The sequence below is a fragment of the Garra rufa genome, chromosome 8 (assembly GCF_049309525.1).
Source record: "Garra rufa chromosome 8, GarRuf1.0, whole genome shotgun sequence".
In the NCBI taxonomy this organism is placed as follows: domain Eukaryota; kingdom Metazoa; phylum Chordata; class Actinopteri; order Cypriniformes; family Cyprinidae; genus Garra; species Garra rufa.
In genome coordinates, this window is record NC_133368.1 from 47,437,216 (window position 1) to 47,450,022 (window position 12,807).

Consider the following 12,807-nt stretch of genomic DNA (forward strand, 5'->3'; position numbering starts at 1 on the left):
CAGATTAAGCAGTGTTCAGCACACATTGAAACTTCCGTTTATAGCGTTAATATTGTGTGAGATATAAAGTGAAATATGTGAGCTGTATAACATATTTGACAGTTTCATTTTCTATTACTAATGGGAACTTTTTTCCTGAAATGGGAAACTTATGTGGAATGCGTCTGCAATTACAGTTTGTGAGACAGCAACTGCAGTTTATATAATATTAAAATTTATATTGATAGATTTTATTGAAGAAATGGTATTAATGAATTATGTGTCAACATATATTACGATAATTTCAATTAAACATAACTTAAAATAATTAAAATATTATGCCTACAATTAAAGTAAATTAAAAAAAAAGTTAAAAATGAATTTGAAATTAATGAATGAAGTTAAAAATACATCATTAAAATCTAACAAATTGACGACTACATTATCTTTATATTACTTTTTGAATAAATTACAATCATAAATTTTCTTTTTATTCAACAGTTAGAAAAAATAAAACAACTATGTAAGACATTTAGTTATAATGGATTTATTGATTGCCTTAATTGATAAAAGTGTGGGAAATAAAATGTAATATTAAATATCATTTTTATTTTTCCTTTAAAAAAAATCCTTACTATCTTGTTCAAGTTATGGTGCAGCACTTCATAGTGATTTATAATAATGAAGAAATACATTTTCCAGTGGGATTGTTTTATTTCCCATAATTGGATCATGGCAGAAATGAATTCATTTTTAATACAGTAATGCAGTAACAGATCACAACTCATGAGGCACCAATTGCAGAAAAAAATAATATATATACACATTTCAAATATAGCATCTGCCCATCTCAAACTCATGTCTTTTAATATTTTTTTTCTCCACTTCCTTCACATAAACTTTAACATGCGCTCAAACCCAGATGGCCTCCATAGTTTTATCTTCGTAAAGCATTTCTGTTTCCTATTACTCTTAAAAGTAGCTGTGCAAAAATAACTATATAAAATATATTGCTTTGACAGATACCAAGCAGGAGGCGCTGTAAATAAATTAATCTAGACAGGAATAACAAGCAAAGGAAAGAATAGACTTTTCAACACCGTAGGGCAAATTCAGATCTAATGTACAAACATACAAACAGACCAGGTACAAGTTTAATAACCGCAAACGTCACATCAACCAAAAATGCATGAAAAACGCAAAATACACTTTTTGTTGTAAATAAATGGTCAAATACACCATCTTCACATAAAAGGTGGAAAATAAACATTGCAATAATATTTACAGTACATAGTCGAGTCTGATCTTGGTCACAATGGCAGGCAACGTTAACCTATTGTGCACAGGTTCAGTTCTCAGGATCCTCAGTGCTGTGTCTCTGATTCAGTGATCAAGCCCTGTTTCAGGCGTTTATGCTCCCTTTTCAAGGGTTGAAAATAAAAATAATCATCCTGGATGCACAAGTTGTCCATACTCACAAGGTTTACAGAAAACTAGTAGAAACAGACCCATAATTCAGTGAACACAAGTCTGAACTTTAGAATATAAATGTCATGTTTTCTTATATTTCTGAGTGAATGTTGCGTTTGTGAATGCTCTCTAAATCTTTATATATATATCATAAAAAGTAATAATATAGTGCCATATATATATATATATATGGCACTATATTATTACTTTTTATGATCTTTCAAATTATTTAATCTAATGGTTTGACATTTTGTTGACAAATTGTGCCTACGTATGAATTATTAAAATTAATTTTAATAAAAATGGATGCATTGAAACGGTGTTACTCCACAATATGGAAAATGGAGAATAAGAACAACAGCATTTTAGCGCCACATTAAAAAATTAGTGATTGAAGTCAAAATGTTTAGAGAATTAAATCAATTAAAGTTAGAATGTTTGAGGTTTCTTGAGTCAGGCTGGGCTGTTTGCTCATACTGTCTGAGAATGAAGCTGAAATATTTTGAGAATAAAATGTTCCCAGACTGAAGTTGAAACGTTTCAAGAATGAAGATTTATTCTCAACATTTCATCTTTATTCTTGAAACACTGACTTCTGATAATTTTAACTTTTATTCTCGAAACACTGGCTTTATTCTGATAATTTAAACTTTATTGTTGAACAAAGTCAAAATTATGAGAATAAAGTTAAAATTATGAGAAAAGGGTCGAAACATTTTGAGAATAAAGTCGAAATGTTTCGACCCTTTTCTCACAATTTTAACTTTATTTTCTAAACATTTCAACTTCTCGTAATTTCGACTTTATTCTCAAAACATTGACTTTACCCTCAAAATATTTCTACTTTTTTTCTCGAAACACTACTTAGTAATAATAAAATGCTAAGAAACTGAAGTTGAAACATTTCAAGAATGACTCTAAACGGTTCGACTTTATTCTTGAAATATTTAGACTTTTCTCGTAATTTCTAATTTATTCTTGAAACATTTATAATTTGTTCTCTACTTCTCAAATTGTTAATTTTTTCCTCATTATTTCGACTTTCTTCTCAAAATGTTTTGACTTGTTTTCTTGTAGTTTTGAGTTTATTGTTGACTTTATCCTTGAAATATTATTTTATTCTCAAAACACTACTGTCCGAGAATGAAGTCCAAACATTTTAAGAATGAAGACTTTATTCTCTAAACGTTTTGACTGAATTCTCAAAATGTTTAGACTTTTTTTCTCGAAACTGACTTTATTATTGAATTTATTCTCATAATTTCGACTTTATTCTTGAAACATTTCTACTTCATTCTCAAAACGTTTCAAGTTTTTTCTCATAATTTTGACTTTATTCGCTGAATAATTTGACTTCATTCTCAAAACACTTTTTTTTTTTTTTTCCCAAAACACTGACTTTATTCTTTAATTATTTAGACTTTTCTTAAAACATTTCAACTTTCTCTAAATTTTTGGCACTGAAACAGTTCTAAATAATTGTGTCCAATTTGATATATTTTATATATATGTATAAAATTCAAAAATTTAGTGTGGGATAGATTTGCATGTTTTTGAAATGTCTTTCCATAGCTGCATTTATTTGATCAAAAACACAGTATTAGAATTTAAAATAATGGTTTCCACGTGAACACATTGTAAAGTGTAATTTAATCCTGTTGTACAGCTGAATTTCCAGCATCATTACTCAAGTGTCACACAATCCTTCAGAAACCATTATAATATGCTGAGATGTTTTAGTTTCAGTATGAAATAGAAATCTTTTGTTAACATTTATAAATGTTTTTAATGCATCCTTTCCTAACAATGTTTTGAATGCACGGTTGTGTGTATATATATATATATTCATCATCAGACCACTTCATCTGAAGCTTGTTGCATATGAACGTCCTAAACATTCGACTCTATAAAGGATCTCTTTGGTTTCATTGCCGCTACATGAATGTTGGGGTTCTCTCGAGTTAATCCGGGCTGTTTGCTCATACTGTCTGTGAACGAATGTGCCATGGCCAAAACTGGTTTGCTATCTTTATGGCAGAACTCTTTAGCATGCAGACTCCCGTTGTGCATACCAGGACCCTTGTGCGGCTCATAGTAAGCTCCGGGCGGTTTGCCGTATGCAATCTCACCTGTCAGACTCGCAGAAGGGAGGAGTCCATCAGTGGAGTGACTCTGCCATCCTCGAGAAGTTGGCTGCTGCTGTTGAAACCGAGCCGTTTTGTCCATGATTCCCATGAACGGACGGGGTTTGTAATCCACAGAGCCGGTCTGGCTGATCTTAGGCTTGTCCGATGTGGTTTTGGTGCGCACATCTGGTCCTTGCGCTTTCCCACTGTCTGATAAACTGCTGCTGGACGCCAGGCTGCTGGTGGAGCTGGAAACCCTCATGCTGGCATCTTTTCGTAGCTCTTGAGCTCCAGACGTCGTGGAATGAACTGTCCCTTCTAGAGTTTTGGAGGAGTGCACTTGGGCGTGATGAAGCTCCTCAGGATCGTCGTTTGTGGGCAGTAACGGGCTGATATCGATACCCGGTCCAGCTTTTAACACGCTGGATATGTGTCGGCTAGGAATCGGGCTGGACGGAGCATATTGCGACTGGCTTTTCGTGCTTGCCGCTCGTGCGGATCCCGCTTGTAATGATCCAAGATGCTGGTTGGTTTTGACAATCTGAGCCTGTTTGCTGGGTTGCAGGACGAGGCTCTTCTGGTGCTGATGTCGGAGGCTTTGTCTTTGAGGGGGCGAAACTGAGCGGCCGTTTGAAGTTCGGTTTAGCGAGTAGATGTTTTGAGACCAGGCCTCAGAGTTGTCGTCATCCTCCTCTTCTTCCTCCTCGTCATCATCGATGCGCTCTGTCCTGTCGTCCTGCTCCGGATCGGCCGATGGGTTGCTCAGGTTCTGCTGTTTGCTCTGGCTGCGCTGCATCTGTTTGCACTCGTCTTCGACGCGAGCCAGCAGACGGCAGATCTCCCGGTTGTTCGGGCAGAGCTTTGTGGCCTCGTGGAGGTCGGCTAACGCTGCGGTGAACTGTCTGTGAACAGAGAGTTTAGAAAGGGATGGAGAGGAAATTGTAAAAATATTTGAGACTTGATATGTAAAAAGTGACAGGAAAATGAACCAACCATTCAAGTCAAAACACTAATGACAATAGTTCATTTTTAAACATTTCTCTTTTAAGTATTTTTAATCACACAGAGATGTGTATATATACATGTACAAATATCATTCATTTAATTAAAATTATAATAATTTTATATACATAAATATTACAAATAATTATAATTTTAATGACAATTATATGTAAAAATACAATTAATTAAAATGTATAGTTTTATATATATTCATTGATATAATTTAAACAAAATTATAAATATATAATATAAGTACAAATATATATTCATAACATTTGTTTAATTAATATATTTTCAATAAGAACAAATATAATTCATCTTATTTGTATAAATAAAATTTAGAAAAATATATATAATTAAATATTATAAGCACAAATTTATATCATTTTATATAAATATAATTAATTATTTAGTTTTTTCCACACACATAAACATAAGTTTATTCTAATTGTAATCAACAATTTTTAATAGATAAGAATTTTTAATTATACTCAACAAATAACACTGTAAGAAAAACAACATATTTTAATTGAATATTTAATGTAATTCTGACTTGACCAGAACAGACATCTAAAGATCATGGTCTCTCACCTGCTGCTGCGTTTGGCTCTGGCTCTCGCATAGTACGCCTCATATGATTTGGGTTTGAGCTCTAAAGCCTTGGTTGCAAACTCCTCCGCCATGCCAAAGTCCTATGAGAGAAAGCGGGAGGTGAACATCAGGTAATGCAAACTCAGAACAACCAAACTAAGTCGTGCAATCAAGTCAGCCAGAAGCTGCTGAATTTACATTCCCTCCACAGCACGGCTAAATTGCTCCAAATAATAGGTGATTTAATTAATGAACTCTTCAGCTGTTGTTCATTGTGTCATCGATCAAATGTGCAGACTGGAAATTGGCTCCGTATTGTGTCGGGAGACCTTTTGGAGCTGGACTATTACTTCTGAAAAGACCTTCGAATCAATTCAAGCCCTCGGAGTAATTTGCATCTTTCTCGTCTTGCCGTGTCTGACATTATGGGCAGAGAAAAACCACAATCTGATTGTTCCAGACCAGCAGAACTAGCAGATCTCGGCACAAACTATAGGCGTGAAGCATAATAATAATCAGTAATCATTAGAGAAGTCTGAATTTTCAAGAATTTTTATAGTTGCTGATCATTTAAATTAGGGATTAATTAACTGGGAAGAGGAAAGAGTCAAAAAAAGGTAATTAAATTTCATAAATAAATGTTATTATTGGTATTTTCCTCTTTTAATACAATTCCAGCCTGCAGTGTGATTATTTTTGACTAAACTTAAAATGGAAGTAAGAGAACTAAATCTAAAATAAATCAGATAATGTATATTATTAATTAACAATTAGGGATTTCAAGAATGTATATGGTTGATCATTATTTAATTAGAGATCAGTTAAGTATTAGCGTCAATATCATACAAAAAAAAGGTTGGAAAGTCCAAATAACAAATTTAATATAATTTTGTAAATACATTTTTAAATTGTAAATAAATTAGGGGTGGGAATCTTCAGGCACTTCACAATCCGATCCGATTCCGATTCTGGGAGTCACGATCCGATTCCAAAACGATTCTTGATCTACATTTTTTCCCCAATTAATTCTTCTGCTGTGCAAATACAACTTTACAATTTTAAAAACATGTAAAATTGCAGTTTCTATGCTTTTTGTTTATAGTTGGAACCTCTGTAAAAGTAGGTGTGTCAATCTTCACCGGTTTCAAGATTCAAGTTAATTACTGTTTTCATTAACAACTAAATATCACGATGAACACATTCTCAGTTTTCAATAGTACTGCACATGGCTACATTTTCATATTTGTTTTATATCAAATTTAATTTGGGCCAACTTTACTTTATTTTTTAAATTATGTAAGCAAGGTACTTTTTAAAACAATTACTTATTTAAAATAAGTTTTCTTCAGGTATCCGAAAGTTTACAGACAATAGTTTTTCTTTTTTTCCTCAGCATTACTGCCATTTTATTATTACAAAAATAATAATATCTTTACATTATTTAGACACCAATAAAATCAGAGACGAAATCATATTTTAATATTTCCTCTTTTTCCTGTTTATTATTATTTTTAAAATTATATATACATTTTATATAGGCTATTTTTTTCTGTGGACTTTAAACTTTTGAATTGTTGAGAAATTATGAAAATATACATATTATATATAATATACAAAAATACAATACATTTTTGGCAATCAGGATCTGGCAGCAACAGCGCGTTTTTCCGCTTGGGCGAGCGCTTCTCGGACAGCTTACCCCGCGAATGAAATCACGCGCATGACAGCAAAACAGAATGCGCATCAATTCTGAGGAGTCAAGGAAGATGCGGAGAATCTGCTTGCCCAGAAGATTCAAATAAGGGATTCATTTATAAGCACGTTTATATTATTTAACACGTGAACGCATTCTCTCTGACAGCCTGAGTATGCAGGGCATTAGCAGCTTACTGTATATGGACGGAACGCCAATGATGCACAGATCTATTTCAATATATCAGATGTTTTGTCCTGCTCTGAAAACATAACTGACTGTATGTACAGTTTCGTTTGAAACTATTCCAAAATGCAAGTGCAATCGAGCTTTAGGACGAACAAACACAAAGCGCACGTGAGTCTGTCAGTGCAACAGTTTCTTGCATTCCAGACGGCAGAAATGAACGCATATCTAAAGTAAAACACGACGGATGGAAGCACACTGTCAAGCATTATGCGCACGTGTCTCACAGTGCAGATTCTGTGCGCTGTAGCCAGCCGCGTCTCTAGCGCGCACACGTGCCATATGCAGAAAAAAAAAACAAGCTCAGAATCGATTCTGAAATATTAGGAATCGATTCAGAATCGTTGAAGAGAGAATCGCGATGCATCGATGCATCGATTTTTTCTCCCACCCCTAAAATAAATGTGGTACTGTACTACAATTTCCAGTCTGTACTGTTGTTGTTAATGTTGAGTAAAACTACTAAAACAGTTTTAATAATTTTAAATAAATGTGAAATAAAGTAAAATCTAAATATTACATGAACAAACTTATATTTTATTTGATTTAATTTCACATTTGTTTAAAATAAATATATTACATGAAAACAAAACAAATGTAAATACAAATTAGAAATGCCGCTTTGGCGACTAACTGAAATAAAATCATTAAATTATTTATTAAATATATTTTATATGAATTTAATAAATGTTCAGTAATTCAATATGTTATTAAATATATATTATTGCATTTTATTATTCAATTATTCTCTTGCATTATTCCTTAAAAATGGCAAAAATGTGAAACAATCTTGTATTAGAAAAATGTTTAGTAATTATTATTATATTATTTATTTATAAATCTAATCAACATTTCTCTTGCATCTCCCACTCTCTTTGATTGATCTTGGTTTAAATAAATGATATGTTTTGATGTAAACAAACCTAAATACAAATTAGAAATGATGCCTTGGTAAACTAAATTAAATAAATTTTAGGCTAAAGTACAAAAAAACCCTGGTAATAAGGTAATTAAAAACATTAAAAAAAAAAAAATAAATAAAAAAATTAGATTTTTTTTAAATACTATAATAATAAACCAACACTGTCAGTCTGTTTTAAAACTTTAAAGTGTAGGTTGTGAAATATTTTTTGATGTTTGAAAACCTTGATTTCGACCAGTATTAATAGCCGAATTAAAACCAGTTTAGCTCCTGATGAATTTATACGAAAATTCATCTGCAAAAAGTCATAAATATCAGCCAACTGCATAAAAGAGGTGTTAAATGAGAGCAGGTGTGTGGTGAGGGATGTGATCTTTGGTGTCTTACGTTGGTTTTCCGGCGACAGCGGGAGAGATTGAGGTACAAAGAGACGCGCAGTTCCTTAAAGGCCTTGAGTTCATCACCGAATCCCTCTCTGGGAAACTTCCTCAGTGCGTACTGATAGCGCTGAGCCGCTTCCTTCATCTTCCCCCTCTGAGGAGAGAAACACAGTTCATCAATCACACAGATCATCCTGACACAAACCACCGTCTCTTAAATGTCACACACTCATCAGCTACGATAACAATTACTCATTATGTCATTATTTCCAATCCTGTTTCTCCTAGGTTAAAGCTCAGCCATTTGAAAAGGCGTGTGGAGAAAATTGCCACATTTTTATTTTAATAAGCGCTCACACACTAATATCACATATCAAAACTCATCTCTGGGATGCTTTATTATTATTAGTCAGTCTCAACACTGAGCATATTTCATTATTATAATATAAAATTTCTCCAATACAAGACCTCTACAATTAATATTTATAATATGTGACCCTGGACCACAAAACCAGTCTTAAGTCGCTGGGGTATATTTGTAGCAATAGCCAAAAATACATTGCATGGGTCAAAATTTTTTATTTTTCTTTTATGCCAAAAATCATTAGGATATTAAGTAAAGATCATGTTCCATGAAGATTTTTTGTAAAATTCCTACTGTAAACATATCAAAATGTAATTTTTGATTTGTAATATGCATTGTTAAGAACCTAATTTGGACAACTTTAAAGGTGATTTTCTCAGTCTTTTTGATTTTTTTTGCATCCTCAAATTTCTGATTTCAAATAGATGTATCTCCGTCAAATATTGTCCTATCCTAATAACATACCATACATCAATAGAATTATTTATTGAGCTTTCATATGATGTATAAATCTCAGTTTTGTCAAATTTAACCTTATGACTGGTTTTGTGGTCCAGGGTCACATTTATTGAGTTATTGAACATTTATTAAACGCAAGACCCATCCAAGAAGGTGGATGAAGCAAGTTGAAATGCTAATTATAGAGGTCCTGTATTGGAGAAATTTTGTTATATAATAATTATATATTATCTTGTGTTTAACACATTATAAAATGAAATTAAAAAAAAAACTATTGAGTGAGAAATATTCAATGTTGATAATTATGACTTAACATATAATTATTATATATCATCTTCAATTGAATACATTAATTTATGTATAGCAATAAATTAAAATCAAATCAATTAAAAAATAATTAGAATATGATTGTGAATATACTTTTTATTATTATTAATGATATCATAATATACACATTTATATATATAAATAATTGTAAAATATTTAAAACTAAATTAAGCAACAAATATATTCAATTTATTTTATATGATTAACGTATTATATTATTTTGTATAAATATATAGTAATTAAAATTAAAGCCATTAAAAGTAAACAATTATATAATTAGAATATGATTGTGTATATATACTTTAGCAGTGTTTCCCCAACCCCCTTGAACGTCAAGTTCATTTTATTATATCTCAATAGAAATCATTTAAGGTTATCTTTCCTATAGAACAGGTCTATACATAGTTATTTTATTATACAAACTAAATTGCCTTATGTTATTTATCTTATTTACACTTAGGCATGTCATTTCTGTCTCTACATGGTCGCGCGTTTACAACGTCTCCTCCGCCAAAACACAGACGGGATCACGGACTCCATTCATAAAAACCGAATTTACTATAGCGCAAAATGCCACGTATTTTGGATTAATAAATCAAAAGTTGGTCTGTCACTTAATTCAAATCACGATATGGACTAGTGTCTGTGAAAACTGAAATGCAAAAAGACCGTTTTAATATGAATCCGGTATGTTCCGTTTGTCTCTGTATGTATGAATGGTGGACGCGCTTTTACTACAGGCATACTGAAACACACGTGACGCTCCCGCTAATTTTTGGCATTTTCATCTCACATGAACAGATAAACTCAATCTCCAAAGCTGCTGTGAGTGTCACTTTTACCATTTCATTTGAGAAAACTAGCATCATAACATACTGTACACACAGAAACTTCACGTCAAAATAAAAGTACGGTGTAACATGTAACAGAACATTAGTCCTGTATTACTTTTGTAGAGTATAATGTAGGCGTTTATATATTCCTATTTAAATAATTGACATAAAACAAATATATATGATAAAAAATAAATATAACGACAAGATTAACCACTTAATTGTAGAAAAAAAATACTACAATTATTATTTAAATGTTAAATTATTATTATTTATTGATTTTAACAGCAAACCTATGTTTGTGTGCCAAAAATTAAAAGGATTTATTTTTCATTTGATTCAAAATAAATAAATGTTTATGCTTTCATTTGATTATGAGAAAAATTAAAACACACACGAATTTCTAAAAAAAAAAAAAAAGCAAAAGATTGTAGAGCCCTATTGTTCAAAATGTTAAAATAGAGAGTTTTGGACTTATTTTTTCACTGAAATAAATGTTTTCGCTATTACACAAAGTAGGGTAAAGTACCGGGAAAAAAGTAACGTTGGCTACCGGCTACCCAACAATAAAATTATATATGTAATATAATTATCTTAATAAAATTCTAAAAATATTATTTTGTAAAATTTAGTTACGCAAATAAAATTATAGATATTATCTGTTTAGAATCTGATTGTATATATACTTTAGTAATTATAATAAAATTATACAATTAAAAATATAAAATTGTAAAATATTATTAAATTAAAATCAACATTTCCTTCACTCCGTTCACCATCTTGGATGTTTTTCCCCCTCTCTTAATCATTCCCATTTTTATTTTAATAGGAATTCAGTCAATAAAATCACATACCAAAACTTATTACTAGAAAACTCTAAGAACCTTCTCCACCTTGGGCTGCTAAGTATCTTGATGTAATTACAGTAAACTTTAAGCTGTCCTGACCTTATACAACAGGTTGCCTTCCTCCATGAGCTTCTGCAGGAGGATGATGAGGATGTCAGGTTTGGAGGTGGCCATCGCCCAGGCTGCGTTACCTTGAATACAGAGAAAGAGTAAAAGGTGGAGCGTTACATCAAACAGATCCTCCAAACACAGCTTAGCAGAAGTATGTAATTGGCGTGAAATAGAGTTACCTAAAGAGTGTACCTGTTCGATCATAAGGTGACGTTCTGTAGCCTGACCAGGGTTTTAGTGAAAGCAGTTAAAAGAGAGAAGAATGAAAAACAGCAGAAAGAGACGTGCAAAGAGAAAATACAGCTTCACACATCCACAGCAGACACACAGTCTTTACATGTTTCCACTGAACAAAAGAAAGTTCTGGAGGACCCCAAAAACTGGCTCATTTTTAATACATTTTCAGTCTCTCATGAGCTGTAATTTGGGAAACCTTGCTTTATATTAATCAGACTGATTGAGATTTGTCACACTGAGTTGTTGTTTGTGTTTGGTAAAATTAATACTTCAGATCAAATAATTGTTTGTTTACCTACATATCATGATGTTTTTATTTTTGTCTGTAATTTTTATTTTTTAAAGATTTATTTATTAAAAATATTATATATACACTACCAGTCAAAAGTTTGGACACACTCGACTTAATGTTTTTAATTTTAGTCAAATATTAATTATTTAAAAAAAAAACAATACAATATATATATTTTTTATTTTCAAATAAAAATTGTGCCAAGGAATAGGGATGTAACGGTATTGTAAATACCGTCGTACCGCAATAGCAAATTTTTTCGATACTACCGTGGTCGCATGACTCGATAAAACAATAGGTCTTCTAAGAAAAGTTTGCTCAGGCGAATGGAGCGAACGGGAGGTAGCGGGAACTACAATTCCCATCAGCCCAGGCGTGGCCATCATCCTTTGCGGTCTATTGCCCGCCCCCCTTGAACGTCAAGTTCATTTTATTTTCGATATAATAGCGCCAGATCACAATAAAAGTCATTTAAGGTTGTCTTTCCTATAGAACAGGTCTATACATTGTTCTTTTATTAAACAAACTAAATTGCCTTATGTTATTTATCTTATTTACACGAAGGCATGTCATTTCTGTCTCTACATTGTCACGCGTTTACAATGTCTCCTCCGCGAAAACATGGACTGGATCGCGGACTCCATTCATAAAAACCGAATTTACTATAGTGTGGAATGCCACGGAATTCGTTGATTTTTGGATTAATAAATCAGAAGTTGGTCTGTCACTTAATTCAAATCGCGATATGGACTAGTGTCTGTGAAAACTGAAATGCAAAAAGACCATTTTAATATGAATCCTGCATGTTCCGTTTGCCTCTGTGTGTATGAATGGAGGAGACACGTTTTATTTTTTTACTACACTCATACTGAAGCACGCGTGACTCACGCTAATTTTTGGCATTTGCATCTCACATGAACAGATAAA

General features: G+C 32.2%; 1 protein-coding gene across 4 annotated transcripts in view; it reads right to left on the reverse strand.

Moving 5' to 3' along the window:
- Positions 1-673: 673 nt before the first annotated feature.
- Positions 674-12,807, reverse strand: part of tanc1b (tetratricopeptide repeat, ankyrin repeat and coiled-coil containing 1b) — a 229,735-nt gene continuing 217,601 nt past the window's right edge. For 2 of the 4 annotated variants that reach the window (XM_073845253.1, XM_073845255.1), the window contains 5 exons: positions 11,544-11,573; positions 11,340-11,431; positions 8,417-8,563; positions 5,169-5,269; positions 674-4,477 (listed from right to left, as the gene is read on the reverse strand). In XM_073845253.1, coding sequence (XP_073701354.1) covers positions 3,340-4,477; positions 5,169-5,269; positions 8,417-8,563; positions 11,340-11,431; positions 11,544-11,573 — 1,508 coding nt within the window. In that variant the 3' untranslated portion in view covers positions 674-3,339. Of the gene's footprint in view, positions 4,478-5,164; positions 5,270-8,416; positions 8,564-11,339; positions 11,432-11,543; positions 11,574-12,807 lie in introns of those variants that run through there. The other 2 variants (XM_073845254.1, XM_073845256.1) reach the window with 2 other exon arrangements.